The 16,048-nt window shown below is 47.8% G+C and overlaps 1 protein-coding gene across 12 annotated transcripts in view; it reads right to left on the minus strand.

The window, feature by feature from the left end:
- The window catches only part of NAV1 (neuron navigator 1), a 275,085-nt gene that overhangs the window by 14,987 nt on the left and 244,050 nt on the right, over positions 1 to 16,048 (minus strand). For 7 of the 12 annotated variants that reach the window (XM_088674460.1, XM_060277180.2, XM_060277181.2 and 4 more), the window contains 13 exons: positions 14,985 to 15,123; positions 14,081 to 14,378; positions 13,002 to 13,692; positions 12,210 to 12,665; positions 11,777 to 11,818; positions 9,741 to 9,889; positions 8,718 to 8,942; positions 7,697 to 7,749; positions 7,296 to 7,319; positions 7,084 to 7,161; positions 5,402 to 5,485; positions 5,116 to 5,227; positions 4,021 to 4,142 (listed from right to left, as the gene is read on the minus strand). In XM_088674460.1, the coding sequence (XP_088530586.1) occupies positions 4,021 to 4,142; positions 5,116 to 5,227; positions 5,402 to 5,485; positions 7,084 to 7,161; positions 7,296 to 7,319; positions 7,697 to 7,749; positions 8,718 to 8,942; positions 9,741 to 9,889; positions 11,777 to 11,818; positions 12,210 to 12,665; positions 13,002 to 13,692; positions 14,081 to 14,378; positions 14,985 to 15,123 (2,473 nt within the window). The remainder of the gene's footprint in view (positions 1 to 4,020; positions 4,143 to 5,115; positions 5,228 to 5,401; positions 5,486 to 7,083; positions 7,162 to 7,295; positions 7,320 to 7,696; positions 7,750 to 8,717; positions 8,943 to 9,740; positions 9,890 to 11,776; positions 11,819 to 12,209; positions 12,666 to 13,001; positions 13,693 to 14,080; positions 14,379 to 14,984; positions 15,124 to 16,048) is intronic. The other 5 variants (XM_088674461.1, XM_088674457.1, XM_088674463.1 and 2 more) reach the window with 3 other exon arrangements.

Here is a 16,048-nt window from a genome sequence, read left to right on the forward strand (position 1 = left end):
ATGGTTGGTAACCAAAAATCTGAGCCCTTGGGGGAAGCAGAACTTTTAAAGTATATAAGGAGGAACCAAGGAACATACAAAACACAGGCATGGCCTGTGGTTCCTAAAGGATAAGTGATCTGTCAAAGATTGTGAAGGAAGACACAGGCCAGATTCCCTTTCCATATCTTGAGTGGGAATGTAAAATACAATATCCTACACTACCTAATATGGAAGGAAACAAGGGCAGTTTAGCAGCCTAAGACATGGACTTGTCCAAGCATGCAGAACAATTAATAGCCAGTGCAACATGCCACCGACCAGCTGAGTCCATGCACTGAAGTGCTGCCACTGTCATGCAAAAGGATATATCCTTTCATCCAGAGTGTTCCAGGCTTCTTGCATCTTTCTAAATAGGCAGGAGTGGTGGTGCCCTAATATAGCTGGCAGCTTGACCCATGCACACAAATAGTGGTACTGCATGCCACTATGTAGAGAAGGTTTTGGAATTGGGGAGGGGGTGATTGCTGTGGGCAACACACCCACTTACAATCTATTACTCCTACCTCTCGAAGCAAATCTGCATTTTTAGGAGAGGGTGAGGACTAGGTTAAGAGAGCCTAAAGTTAGCTGTTGTTCTCCTCACACCAATAACTGCTATCCTACCTGGAAAGAGCAAAAGCCCTCCTTGCTTACTCAATTTGCTTTTTCAGAGCCCTATAGCTCAACCTAGGGGCAGGGGTAGATAGTGAGAGAAGGTGGACCACCCCAAACACTTTCATCAGCAGCAGCTTTGCTGAAGCTATGGAGGTTTGGCCACTGCCTGGATGGGAGCCCTATGTGTGCCTTGGGTTCCATCATAGAAGAAAAGTGGGGCATAATTCAATAAATAAATAAATTGCTACCCAGGGAATCAGCTGCTGTAACTATCAGCTGCTGTAACTAATAGAGGCATCTGACTTACCACTGGGGTGAGTGGAATAACTTCATATCTTACAAAGGATTGTACCCACTACCATGGTAGGACTTTCCCTCCACCTTCTAGATGTTTTGGTATCTAGCTCCCTGTGCTCAGATGACCCTCGGGGTCCCTTCCAACTCTACAGTTCAATGATTCTAAGAACTCATAGCAGCAGGGAAGACAACAAGCAATATTGCCTCTGATCATTGGTGCTATAACTAGGAGCTCTCATGACTTGGTGGCATTTGTGCACTTGGAACCTGTATGTGCCCAACCTGACTTGCTTACAGCAGAGTCATACAATGAGAGAGCACTTCATAGCTCACCTCTCCTTTGGCACTCCAACCCTCAGGGCCTGCCAAACCTACAAGTAAGAATGGCAGGCTGCTCTCCTCCTCCACAAAATATGCAACTCTTTCCCAATTATTAACGGAATGGAATTAGTCTGGGATGCTAAGATCTGTGCCATTTATCTTGCATCTCAAGATCCAGGTGAATAGAGATTACAGAGAAGCACCCCTTCTTCTTCTAACATGTAATGGTTCAATCAATATTGCAGAAAAGGAAGAAGCCAGAGAAACGAGTCAAGACCAACACAACCATGTGCTTTGCTCTTGAGGGGAATAGTCAACTTGTGATCCCAACAATGCTCAGGCGGAGCATGCAACATGCACACAAAACAGGCATCAATCCACACATGTATTGAGACAGTAGCAGGGAGAATAGCCACTGTAATGGGTGGAGGCACTATTGGAACTGGGTTTTTCTATCTCCCTCCCACCCACCCACCTCACAAGCCAGTCTGAGGGCACACAAGAGGCCAGGGGACTAGAGCTGTCTCAGAGCTTGAACAACTGCTACCCTTTCAGGTGGCTTCAAAGAGCACTTGTCATGTCATGAAATCACTGTCTATCTTCCAGCTCTCTGACTTGCTCTGACCTGCGGCAGCTATGAGATGGTGTGGCAGAAACTGGTGGGTGGGTGGGTGTCATGCTCCATTGAATCTCATCATCTGGGCCACTTAGGCTGCAGTCCTGTACACACTTACCTGGGAGTAGGACCCACTGAGTTCAGTGAGGCTTACTTTTGAACAGATGTGCATGCAAAGGAGTGTCCTGTTAAGGAGTGCAATTCTAGAACATGGATGGGGAACCTGTATCCCTGCCCCCAGAAGTTGTTGGGACTCTCAGCATGCAGGGCCAGTGATCAGGGATGCTGGGAATTTATGGCCCAACAAAACCTTGTCTGCTCTAGACAGACAAAGAGATGCAAGCAAAGTTTAGACTGGATTTGGAAGCCGCAGCCAAACTGCTGAGGGTGGATTCATTAATTTATTTAATTGCAAGGGATTTATACCCCACTCTTCAACAAGTTCTCAGGGTGGCACGGATTGTATATTTGCACTGAGCTTTGGGAAAGAGGAGGAGAAATATTGCTTTCCGGCGGGTCAGTGTTGTGTATTGGCGGCCGCCAGGCACGTGACAATGCAAATCGCCCTTCTCGTCGCTGCACGTCGCGGCACACCAGCCAGCGTCTCGCGGCACACTAGTGTGCTGCGGAACAGCGGTTGAGAAACGCTGCTATGACTTATTATTAAACTGCCCCACTTGAGTACCTCAAAAATCCACTCTTGGAACCCCTTTTCCCAGTGACTTTCTAGACCTTGCGGAGAGCTGTTAAGACTGGGTTGCATTAGGGATAGATTCAGAGCATAGCTGCCAAGTTCTCCCCTTTTTTAAGGGAAATTCCCTTATGCTGAATAGGCTTCCTCGCGAGAAAAGGGAAAACTTGGCAGCTATGATTCAGAGCCATGTCAAAAAGGGGCGTGAAACTCCCCACCCCACCCCTGCCGCAGCACCAGTGCAGTGGCCCCTCCTGTGTGGCTTGGGAGTGCAAGTGCGAGAGCAAATGGGATGGTTAGTTCCACGAGTGCTGTGCTGTCCCCAACACAATGGAGTGACCAGTCAGGAGTAAGACACAGGGAAAGGACTGGTGAAAGGGAGGGGTGGGGGTGGGGAAGGGAGTTCCAAGCTTACCTCATACACCTGGAAAAAAGGGGTTGGGGGTCAGCATTGAAGGAAGAAAGGGGAAAAAAAGAACACAGCAAGACTTAATCATGCGTTCAGCTCAGGTTCCCTGCCTGTAACAAGCTGCGGGGATTTGGGGGGTGGGGCTCAAGGCAATACAGAGAAACTGGGACAATCTTCTACACCAGCCTTCCTAAGAGGATGGCACACCTACTGAGCTGAGAGGTGGGCACAAGTGGCCCTCTCTCTGCTTTAGGGAGCAGTGGGGAAAGGCAGGGCAGCAAGGTTAGCGTAAATGGAAAGGAAGAATAACATCAGCTGCACAAGTAATAAACTTGCCATGCAAAACCAGCTGTGAGGCAATATTAATTTTAAAAGTCAAAACCTTTATTATTAAAATTTAATATGCACTTTAAAATGTTCCTAATAAGGTTCAGGTCAAATTACTCCCCATCCCACTGCCCGATATTTTTAAGCGGAGCCTTAAAAACTTGGAAGCTTCCTTTGGTCTCATTCCTGACTCAAAATATGCAGCTGGAAGGAGAGCACAAAAACACACAATGTTTTGGATATTCAGACTGGAGGGGTGTTTGCATGTCTGGGAAAGAGGACATTTAACTTGAAGCATGCTAGAAACATTTTAAGTCCATGTGGTGTTGTAAAAAAAAAAAAAACAATCACCACCACCATCATCAGCTCAGCTTTCTTTCTTTTTAGTGATCCCATCACTGCTAGGTTAGCATCCCTGCCTCCCTTTTAGGCTACCACATCCACACCATGATTAAGTCTAATGGGCCTCATGAGTGACGCCTATCACCTACCAGTGGATCTAGCTTGGGAGCTAAAGCATATTCCCACTGGGCCTCAAGAGCAATAAAGATGCAAACTAGTTTCTTTCGCAGAGAAATCTGCTGTAAGTAGTCAATAGTACTTCCATGAGCCAAGTAGCTCTGAAACCCCAGTTGCCATTATACTAGCTACTGTGACAAGACACACAACAGGGTTTCACCCCCACGTAGATCCCACCATGACTTCCCCTCCTCCTTGACCTACCCAGCTCTTCTTTTTCTTCTTCTTGGCATCTGCATCCTTGCCACTGCCGATGCTAGAATGGCTGGTGATGCTGTTCAGGCTGGATATACTGTCGGACGAGTTCTGCCTCTTGATACGCAGCTCTGGAGAGTCACAGGGAAGGGAAGGGGGGGAGAGATGCATTCAAAACCTGTGGACAGACTGGCAGCTCTTGCAGGCACCCAGGTAATCAGCTACCACCTCTCTGTTTTTAGCTTCAATTCCAAACACAGCTAGCAAAAAAAAAGTATTCTCTGTACTTTGTTCCCAGGCTAGACTTCAAATCAAATCTAACATTTTTATCTAAGGTCCGGCAGGGACCATGGAAGTGGGAATAGTAGGGAAAGGAGCACATAGGGGCAGCATCTGGGGACCATAAGGAAAGGTGAGGAGCTGCATGTATTCAGATTCGATGATGGCTTGGTCTCTTGTCCTGGGCATGCTCGTCCAGTCTTGTCAATAAATACTCAGGAGCTTCTAGTGCTCAGGACCACCATGACACCATTCCCCCATCCTTCCACTCCTCTGTAATTTCATCCCTTCAGTGGAATGCCAGAAGGCAGTGAGAGAAGTATAACTCTTAGCTGCCTTTACCACTGTACTGTTTTTCCCACTAGCACAATGGTAACGATGGCTGTTCCCATCTATAGAACCAGGAGCTTCAATTTCAGAACAAAGGAGGAGGAAGCCACACACAAGTACAGTCATTGTGACATTATGGAGACTGAAAGCATGAGCCTTCCCCACCTCTCCTCCACTCTCATTACTAAGGGCTCCATGGCTGGGAAGGAGAAAGAGGAAGTTGGGCATAGAACCTACACAGTACTGCCCTATGTCTGGCTGCTGCTTGCTGTACCTCCCTTCAAATATTAAACGACCAGTAAAAGTGTGTGTGTTCCAACTGGCTCCCGTGAAAGTGCATTTTCTCCAAGCACTACACCACAATGTCAAACCGCTCCCGCCCTTGCTCCTAGCAGGAAAAGGAATCAATCCTGTCGACCCTGTCTCTAATCCACCATTCGGCAACTGCATATCCAAAGATCCACCAGGATAGTGTGTGTTGAAGGCTGCGCTCACCTTTGGGTGTAATGTCTGTTCCATTCAGGGCCCCTTGGATAACAGCTTGGGCTTCCGAGTTCTTTTTCTTCAAGAAATCAATTGTCTCCCTCAAGTCCACCAGCTCAGTGTCCTAGAAGGTGATGCATAACTGATGAATGCCTTGCGTTTTAATATTTTACTAATTGCTCTGCTGCAAACCTGTGCTAGGGGGAGGTGGGAGAAAGGAAACAACAGCAAGCTGTTTCGTAGGGCAGGCCTCAGCACCTTGGTCAGCCATGGACCCTGCCAACTGCCTCAAACTCACCTTCTCCTCCGCAGTCTCTGCAAGATGTCGGAGACGGGAAGTCATGTTCACGAGGCTCTGCTCAAAGGCTGCTACTAAGTTTGCCTGGAAAGGAAATTGATAAGGGGTGATATGCCCACATGCCAGTACAAGGAACAGAGTCATATGAAGAAAACAGGAATCAGAGGGACCCACAAGTCAGTGGCAGAGCACATGATCTGCATGAAGTGCGTGATTTGCACGGATTCAGTTGCACTTACAGAGCGCATGACGGTAATGATATTTCACTACCTGGAGAGCAACTGCCAGTCAGAACAGACACATAATCTGACCTCATATCAATGCAGCTCTGTAGATTCTTAATTGCTTAAGAATACTGATACTGGGAACTCCTAGTTAAACCCATTATTCCCATCAGGGATTGCGGTTCTACAGCAGAAGGCTGGTGTCTCTAAAACTGCAACTCTATACACAGTTATTCTCAACACAGTGGACTGGGTCCCCGTCAGGGAGGTGTGTAAAACTTGAAGTGAAGGGGGCAAAGTTTCAGGTGAGGACAGTGTCTTGAGGCTGGTGGATCCTACAGCCACACACCAACGAAAACATGTGAGTAGTTGAATGCCCCTTAGCAAGAGGATCCTCAATGATTCAGGTTGGGTTTGTTAAGTCATACTGGGCTGCCCCATTCTGATCTGGGGGAAGCTGTAGCTTTGTTCTAATGGTGTTTTCTAATGGTGTTTCTAATTCTATTCCCCTTTCTAATGGCAGCTTTGAATTGGTCCCCTGGGCTCTGATCCAGTGACTTCTGGTACACAGGAAATGGCTGCACTCACACGCCTGCATGAAATAGTATTTACTCATTATGCAGTGGAATAGGCAGTTGCTGCTGTGATAGATTAAAGATATAATCTATCATCCTCCTTTATTCTAAGACCCAAGATCAAGACATTTTAGAGACACTGAGCTAGCAAAACAGTGAGTGTCCACTGGAGGGTGCTCCTATTCCATGCTGAATATAGAAAGCTGGGTTTAAGCTCCCTGCCTTGCTTGGGTGGAGGGGTTCAGCACTTTGTCTCTGGAAGGCTGGGAATTCTCAGGGCTAGTTCCAAGGGTTTGAGTATACATGTTTCCGTGTATATCCTAGAATTGCATAGTTGGAAAGAACCCTGAGGATCATCTAGTCCAACCCCCTACAATGCAAGAATACGCAGCTGCTGCATACGGGGCTCGAATTTGCAACCTTGGCATTATCAGCACCATGCTCCAACCCACTGAGCTATATCATCTGTATGGTTTCAAAAAAAACCATGTTCAAGGTGGCTTACAACTTGACATGGTTTACATAATTACAAATGTAACAAAAGCCACAAACAATAAATAAAGCACATCAGAAAGCACACAACCAAACTGAAACCATTTCCACATAAATCATAATAAGACCTAAAAATAAAAGATATGAAAAGTAATATAAATTGCAAACAACACCCCCCCCCCAAAAAAACAGAGCCCCTGTGTAAAATGTGATCACACCATATATTTGTATTCACTATTTATTTGGTCGAAACACCTTCACCCATATCCCCCTTCCTTATTTTAGCCTTCCATTTTTCTTTGGTATTTTTGAATGCTACTTTAATTGTATCGTTCAAAATTTTGTTTATGAGAGAGGAGCATTTGCGGCAGATTAGCACAGGGCAACTCACGTTGGCTGAAAGCTGGGATGTCAACGTGGCCACTTTCTCCTGGGATGACTCCAACTCACGGCGCAGTTTGCGGATTTGCTACAATCAGGGAGAAAGAGAAAGATAGGGAGGAGTCAGGGAGCAGGACAGACCCTTTTGCTCTCCACCAAAGGGTCAAGAGCAAAGCAGCCGTAGGGAGGACAGAGAGAGGAAGAGATAGAATCTTACCGTACCTCAGACTGCATCCTCTCCTCAGCCTGGCAGGACGTGGTGGGGCAGAGGAGAGACAGAGAGAGGCAGGTGGTTAGGGCATAAGTCGCAGAGGCGCACTCACAGGCAAAGGCGAGGAGGAGCCATGCAGAGAAGCTAGCACCTCCGCTGCAATCTTTCCACATGCACCACACTCCTTGTGCCAACACGGCAACAGCTTATTTGTACCGCAACACCCCCCGCCCCCCGGTTACATGCGAAGCCCTGAAAGAGCGGCACAGCACCCCATCCCTCAAAAAGACTGCGGCAGGGGAACATCCAGGGTTTGGGGTGGGGGAAGAGAGGGAAGGATGGCCTGCCGGAATTGCAGCACAGAGAAAGCAAAGGGCAGGGCAGGTCAGCTGATGAAGGGAGCACAACTTACTGAGGAGTAAGTGGAGGAAGCACTCGATGCCAGGGACAGTACAGATCCGTGAACTGCAATAGACAAGAGAGAAGACACGTGTCAGGGGGTCTTCTCCTGACAGTGGGGCATCAGTGTACATGAGGGCAGGGGGAGAACCTAGAGGTCAGGTGTGCACAAAGAAGTGGGGCCACAACGCCAAGAGTCAACGTGAGGCTCTCTTAACAGTTAACACGGGGAGAGCGTTTGGTCCTGGAAGAAACAGGCAATATTCCAACCCAACCATGGCTCAACATTCCTAGAGAAATGTGAAAACATTTTGCTAGCACAGGCGTTTATATAATAATAATAATAATAATAATAATAATAATAATAATAATAATAAAATTTATTATTTATACCCTGCCCATCTGGCTGGGTTTCCCCAGCCACTCTGGGTGGCTTCCAACCGAAAATTAAAACAGTACAGCATCAAACATTAAAAACTTCCCTAAACATGTTTATTTTTAGCACAAAGACCTACGTTTTAATGCAGCATATCAGGAACAATTAAAAAAACCCGAACTTTAAGTAACACCATGCACACAATCAGCAATGACCCAGGTGGAGACCCTGGCTGGGGGAGCTCTCTGCTGCAACCCAATGGGGATCAGTTCTACCACCACCTGAACTAGCCCTTCTTTATTCCAAATGTAGCATAGTGCTTCATCAGCTTTGAGTAATTTTAAATACGAATGCAGTGTAGACACACATCCTAAAAAGAGGTGTGGCTGTCTCTGCCCCATGGCAAGCTAGCACTGGGTGATGGGCAGAGTGCCTGCCTCCCACATCTTGTTCATGGTGGTGCTGGAAGCGCAGGAGGGAGAAAGCAGTGCTTGAAAGGTACCGATCTCACCCACTCACACCTCCCGTCCCCAGCTCTGCCATGCCATCTTGCTCCCCTGCAAGCAAGAAGCAGCTCCCACAGCTGCGCCAGCCCACCTGCCAAGTACACTAGAGAAGACCTGACAGACAGAATTTGTCGCGACCGTATCCCTCTCACCATTATTACTGTGGAGGAGACTCTTGTCCTCCTGGCTGGGTGCAGGACTCTCACCATCATCCACAGGGTCGCGAAAGGAGCCCGAACGGATCATGCCCTTGGGCCGGTCTGCCAGGGAGAGGGTGCTGCCCATGGGGGACACATTGTACAGCTCGAAGGTGGAGTCGTGGGTGGGGATGCTGTTGGAGCGAGTGATCCTCGGAGTGTTGGCTGCCGTGGGGGTCACTGGAGGAGGAGGAAGGAGGGGAGGGAAGACAAGCTAGTCAGATGGAGCTGCTTGAAGCAGGGGTGGGGGGTGTAGGAACACAGGGCTCACTAGACTCAGGGGTGGCAGCCAGAGGGGGGGGGAAGGAGAGGGAGAGAGAGGGGGGTAGGATCACTGAATATACACCATTCCTTGCACAAGCCAATCTGCACTTGTGTAACACTTGCACCAGGTCACCCCATAACATCCTCCGATGATTAGGGAGCTGGGTATGTTTAGCCTGGAGAAGAGAAGGTTAAGGGGTGATATGATAGCCATGTTCAAATATATAAAAGGATGTCATATAGAGGAGGGAGAAAGTTTGTTTTCTGCTGCTCCAGAGAAGCGGACACGGAGCAATGGATTCAAACTTCAAGAAAGAAGATTCCACCTAAACATTAGGAAGAACTTCCTGACAGTAAGAGCTGTTTGGCAGTGGAATTTGCTACCAAGGAGTGTGGTGGAGTCTCCTTCTTTGGAGGTCTTTAAGCAGAGGCTTGACAGGCATATGTCAAGAATGCTTTGATGGTGTTTCCTGCTCGGCAGGGAGTTGGACTGGATGGCCCTTGTGGTCTATTCCAACTCTACGATTCTATGATTCTATGACATGACCCTGACCTTGGAGTCGGTTTTGGGTGAGCTGGCAGTGCCATCTCAGAAGAAAGAAAATTAAGGGAAAGGATCTCAGAAAGTATAGATCAGCATCAGCTTCAACTGGCTTAGAACACCTGTCTCCAAAAGTTCCCCCTGCAGGAAAACAGAAGGTAACAGAAACTAACCAATATTAGTGAGTGGTGCCTTTCCAACCAATGGCATGGAGAGAGCAGGAGGGGAAGGCAGCTCAGACTGATCATCTGATTCCTGCAATCCTCCAATCGTGTGGGAGTGCCGTCTCTCCTTGGCGTCTTCCTGGGACTGGATTTGATACCTGCCAAAATTAAGGGAGAGAGAAGTAAAACAAGGAAGACTGGAGGAGTTTGGAGCCATAAAACAACTGTTGTGGCTTAGGCTTAATGTCACTCATGTAGCCAGTTCCTGGAGTCATAGTAAGCGAAATTCTAAATTTCCCTCGGGAGCTCCTAATTGTATAGCAATGGTGATGCTAAGAAAGTGTGGATTACTCAGTGCTAATAAGGTAATCAGAGCTTTCAAAAGCAGATTGCCATCCAAGGTACTCTTTCCAAAGGACATGAGAGAAAATAGATAAAGCAAGGCCACAGTTCTCCGAACATTTAGTTTAGGATTAGGTCTCATTAAATCTTGGGCCTTACTTCAGAGTAAACCTGCTCAGGATTGGGCTTCAGTGCATGCATTCACCCCGTAAGTATTTGAACACAGCTACAAAAGTCAATGGAAGCCATATAATGGAAGCCATTTATATACTGTCCAATTTATCATGCCCTCTAGAACATGGCCAGTTAATAGTCAATGCTTGTTGTTGTTTAGTCGTTTAGTCGTGTCCGACTCTTCGTGACCCCATGGACCATAGCACGCCAGGCACTCCTGTCTTGCACTGCCTCCCGCAGTTTGGTCAAACTCATGTTCGTAGCTTCGAGAACACTGTCCAACCATCTTGTCCTCTGTCGTCCCCTTCTCCTAGTGCCCTCAATCTTTCCCAACATCAGGGTCTTTTCCAAGGATTCTTCTCTTCTCATGAGGTGGCCAAAGTATTGGAGCCTCAGCTTCACGATCTGTCCTTCCAGGGAGCACTCAGGGCTGATTTCCTTAAGAATGGATAGGTTTGATCTTCTAGCAGTCCATGGGACTCTCAAGAGTCTCCTCCAGCACCATAATTCAAAAGCATCAATTCTTCGACGATCAGCCTTCTTTATGGTCCAGCTCTCACTTCCATACATCACTACTGGGAAAACCATAGCTTTAAGTATACGGACCTTTGTCGGCAAAGTGATGTCTCTGCTTTTTAAGATGCTGTCTAGGTTTGTCATTGCTTTTCTCCCAAGAAGCAGGCGTCTTTTAATTTCGTGACTTTTAATTTCGTCTTTTAATTTCGTAATAGTCAATGCTACAATACTATAAAGTTCTGCAGAGTATTTCATTCTGGTGAACATCATTTATTAACTGAGGATTATAAACAGGATTCACCTAATGAGCCCTGCCAGCAGAAGCCCTGTGCAAGGAATTCTGCTTGTTCAACAAGGCTTCCCCCTACCTTCAGAAATTGGTTCATTTTCAGGAAAATAAACCCAGAAAAGTGCACAGGGGGTGGGGAGAGGGGATCATTCCATCTGACAAGTTGAAATGCTTGTGCAGACAGAACATTCATCATACCGCAATACCAGAGTGGTTTTTTTTTTTAAAGGACGACAATGGCCATTATAAACAAAAATAAACTTCAATATTGTTCACACCAATTGGCTCCCGGGATGGCTTGTGCTCCACATACAGTAGCTGGGGAAGCTGTTCCTAGCCTTCCTATATACAATCATGCAACAGAACCAACAAGTGAGAGATGTAACCAGATCCCTAGATTGGTTTGCTTTGAAGAGAAACAGGGTGGGCTGCTTTTATGAACCACCATGGTTAATTGATTTTCTTTGGGATCTTACTCTGTAGCCTGTAGAATATTAAGTACCCTGTTTAAGAGGATGATAAACAGCATGCTCAAAATTACATATAGTGTTGGTTTGCGAGGAACACCGAGATTTCTTCAACTGGTCGTCTTGTGTTAGCATGACCACAGTGAAAAGCGGGTTTCCTCTACTGCAACATCATACTGTATGCCATGCCCACTAATTAATTTGACCATCAGTTGATAGCAACAGGAAAGTGAGGGGTGAAGCAGAAGGACGATTACCTTAGCCCTTTCTTGGGCAATGTATTCCGATCACGGTTAGAGCTGCAGGAAGGGAAACAAGCACAACAGTATTTGTTAATCATTTGCTGGAGTCCAGCTGTGGCATCTGATGGGTGATAAACTGGTGTATGAAGGTTTGGGAATGCAGAGCAGTATCTCGCTTAGTTTAGAAGAATGGAGTTCGCTAGAACTTCCCCATAGGCAAGAACAACGAACTGCAAAATTATGCTGGAGTTTGAATAAAGATTTTCCACTGCACTGCAATTCCACCACTCTACTTCCACCTCTCCAACTGCCTTCCTTGTCGCTCTGCAATACTTTAACTGCAGGGAAGGGGAATAGCTTCACAGAGAACCATGTTTCCAAAAAAAGCCCCGCCCCCTTTAGCCTGGGGATCATTTCATCAAGCAAAAGCTACCCCACTTTCTTCTACCTGTCCAGGTGTGTGATCCTGGGGCTCCCCGTCCAGGACATCTCACTGGGTTCCTCCTCAGCAGCCACAACAGGAGGGGTGGGAGCAGCGGTGGGAGCAGTTGTATTGCCTGCAGAGAAGGGGCTGTGCAGGCTCATAGGCATCTGTAAGGACTCCATGCTCCTGTGCAACCCTGAGAGCTTGGGGTACATGCGGGATTCCTTGGGGATGCTGAAGCCTCCCATGAGCTCCAGGCCCTGGGAGAAGCTAGCAGAGTTAATGTTAAGGACCGGAGCAGGGCTTGGCGTGAAGCACGACGTGAGGTGGGTGCCCACGTTCGCTGCAGCTGGGTGCGGCTCGTGCAGCTTGCCACCATGCATCTGGTGTTCGCTGGAGGGTGGGAGGTCCAGACTGTTGGAGTTCACCTTGTCCAGGTTGGCCAGAGAAGGAGCTTTCACATAGCTTTTGGCAGCTGACCTGAAGGAAATCAACACGGTATTAGAAGATGACTGTAAGCAGAGACCTGGAGCTTTGCACAGCTCTTATCGTACCATTTATTTATTTGCTTAACATATTTCTTAACCCAGCTATAAGCCTGCTGGGAAACACTCACAATTCGTCCCCTCCCCCCATTTTTTAAAGTTTCAACATTTTCAACATATACAATCAAAACACAATTTCGTCTTTTCTCTTATTTTGTCGACTTCCCACCCCGTTTTCCATGGAGTTGTTTCTCCCCTTCTGCTGCACCCTATCTTCTATCTGTTAAATCATAATCAAGGTCTTATAATCAACACCCATAATTCTTCTTACCTGAGTGGAGTTGGTGGCAACTCAGCCACTTTAGCAGAAGTCTGGTGCCCACCTTGAGCCTTCGGGGTGCTTTCAGGGGAGCCGATACTCTTGAGTGAGATGCAGTCAGAGTCCAGGGCCACAGCTTTGGCTTTGGCTTTCTCCTTCTCCCTGTCCGTCTGATTCACTGGCACTGGCGTGCTCCGGCCTGTGCCGATCTTAGAGGGCTCCTTCAGCCGTGAGACGCTGATGCTCCCTTTAGTGCTGAGCAGGCTGGGGTCAATGCTGCTGCTCACTGGCCGTGGACCACTGCGCCCACCAGTCACGCTCATGGAACTAGATTTGGCTGGGCGTGGCAGGCTCCGGTATTGGATGTTGGTGCGGGCCCCTGGGGCCATGAAGCCAGGCTCCCCAGCATTAGAGACATCAAAGCTCGTTTTCCTTCCATTGACCGGCTTGACTGGGATGCTAGAGGTCTTCTGGATCTTACCAAGGGTGGCCGAGCCACCAGCTTGCATCACCGTGGCAGTGCCAGTTGCAGGAGGTGGCTTCTTGTAGCCAAAGGAGCTGGAAGTCGTGGTCCGAGTCAGCCCAGAAGGAGGCTTCTTGGCATCTGAAATCCGATCTCGGCCAGCGTCGGATGATGAGCGCTGCAGGCTGGCGTTCTTCACAGAAAGCTTGTTCTTGTCTGTTGCTTTTGCTTCAGGTTTACCTGCAGGAGAAATAACTCAGTTTGAAGAAAAGGCATAGGTGACCAAAAGAAACTTATCAAAAAGGTACTTAGCCAGCACAGCCAGTCCCTGCACCAAAATGAGCACAGTGTCAGGGCACGTGTCAGTACAACCACCTCCCATGCTAGATTGTACTGATTTTGTTTCAGGGAACATGATCAAAGACTTTACTGAGATGCAGATGAGATGCAGCCCTAGGATGTAACGAGCACATTCCAGGCTCCCTTCTCTCTCTGTGGCCTACAGTTAGTCATGCACCTTTGACTGCACTCTCAAGATGAATAGGAAGCAAACAGGCAGGGAAGTGGAGGTGGTGGCCACAAACCTGCCTAGCTAACACTAGGGCTCCACTTCCTGTTCCAACCTCACCTGCCACTTTGAGGGTCTGGGATGTATGGGTGATGGGAGAGGTCACTGCCACAGGGGGAGTCTTGCCCTTCTTCAAGGACCCCGGTGGGCCCAAACTGACTGGCTTCTTCAGATCTCCGCCTTTGGCAGGAGCCTCGTCACAGCTTTCCGAGCGCTCCCGTCGCCATTTGGAAGAGCTGTGCTCCATTTTCAGACTCCCGCTGTCATAGTCCATCTTCTTCTGAGCCTTCTCTTCTGGCTCTCCGTACCAGTTCAGCCCACTCTCTGCCAGTGAGCGCTTCTCAGAGTCCGTGCGCAGCTGTAAGGCAAGCAGCAGAGAGGAGTCTGTTAGCTGGTACCTTAACCTTGCCACCCAAAATACTCCCCCAACCTCCTGTGTGCACATAGGAAGCTGCCTCAAACCAGGCCTGGCTATTTCTCCATCTGGCCTGGAACGGTCTGTTCTGTTTAGTAGAAGTTCTACAGGGTCTCAGGGGAAAGTCTTTTGCATCTTCTGCTACATGGGTATTTTCTTTTTTAGTGGAGCTGCCAGGAACTGAACCAGGGACCTTCCGCATGCATAAGATATACTCTACCATAGAGTTATAGACCTCCCCTCATCATAGTCCCCCAACTACACCAGCTTAACAAATTGGAGGGGGGAAAAACACTCCTTCAGTTCCAAAGGCACTGGGGATAAGCATTCAGTGCTTTGAGGGTTGTGGCTTCCCCCCTCATAATATAAGGAGAAATTCAATGGCAGAAGTATTTATTCCCCCCCCCCCTGAGAACACTTTTAAGAAGAAAGACACCACTAGGCTTCATGCAATTTTTTTCTCCGGTACCAAAACCGCAGCAGCAGCAACAGCAGCAGCATGAAAACATGGGGGATTCTCTGGGTATCCTGAGTGCCTGGCCTACCTACCGCTATGGCGGAGTTCCTGCGAGAAGCCGTGGGGGTGGAAGGCAGGGAATTGAGCGAGGAGCTGGCATTGAACTCTTCTGAGCTGAGATTGTCAGAGGCATCGCTGAGGCCGCTGCTGATGGAGCTACTCTCATCCCAGCTGAAACACACAGGAGGCAATAAGGGTTAATAATAATCCATAAAAAGTTTAAAATCCAAGTAAAGACCCACACGGTGGCATTCAAATCTTAGGCAATATTGCTAGCTCAAAGAAGACACTTTGTTTGTTTGTTTAAATATTTATATAACACACTTTAATACAAATACAGAAAGACAGTACTGATTACTACCCAAGAGTGCACACTTTGATACACAATTTGTCACAGATTTATTGCTCCCTAGCACCCTAACAATCCTTTCTTACAACCAAGTTGGTCAAAGTGTGGTTAAAGGATGGGTTAAAGGATGGGTTTTTGCAGGTGCTGCTGTGGTCTAAACCACAGAGCCTAGGGTTTGCCGATCAGAAGGTCAGGGGTTCAAATCCCAGTGACGGGGTGAGCTGCCGTTGTTCGGTCCCAGCTCCTGCCCACCTAGCAGTTTGAAAGCACGTCAAGTGCAAGTAGATAAATAGGTACCACTCCGGCGGGAAGGTAAACGGCGTGTCCATGTGCTGCTCTGGTTCGCCTTGTCATGCTTTGTCATGCTGGCCACATGACCTGGAAGCTGTACGCTGGCTTCCTCAGCCTATAGAGCGATATGAGCGCGCAACCCCAGAGTCGGGGTTCTAGACTGGACCTAATGGTCAGGGGTACCTTTTGCCATACAGTATTTTCAGTGCATACTTATAACTGAAGCAAGGATCTTTTAATTTCCACATCCCTCTCCACCCCACCCCGGCTACTCTCTCTCTCTCTCTCTCTGTGTGTGCGTGCGTGTGTGTGTAGTACAAACTCAGTCTTAGCTGCTAAGACTAGGCTTGCTTGTAAACAAAAGCTCAGGCTAGTTTACTCTTGTCATAAGTGGATTGCCACTTCAAAATACTATATTCATATACATTTACATACACTGGAAAAACCAATCCAAAA

The sequence above is a fragment of the Zootoca vivipara genome, chromosome 7, assembly GCF_965207765.1.
Source record: "Zootoca vivipara chromosome 7, rZooViv2.hap1.1, whole genome shotgun sequence".
Classification (NCBI taxonomy): Eukaryota; Metazoa; Chordata; class Lepidosauria; order Squamata; family Lacertidae; genus Zootoca; species Zootoca vivipara.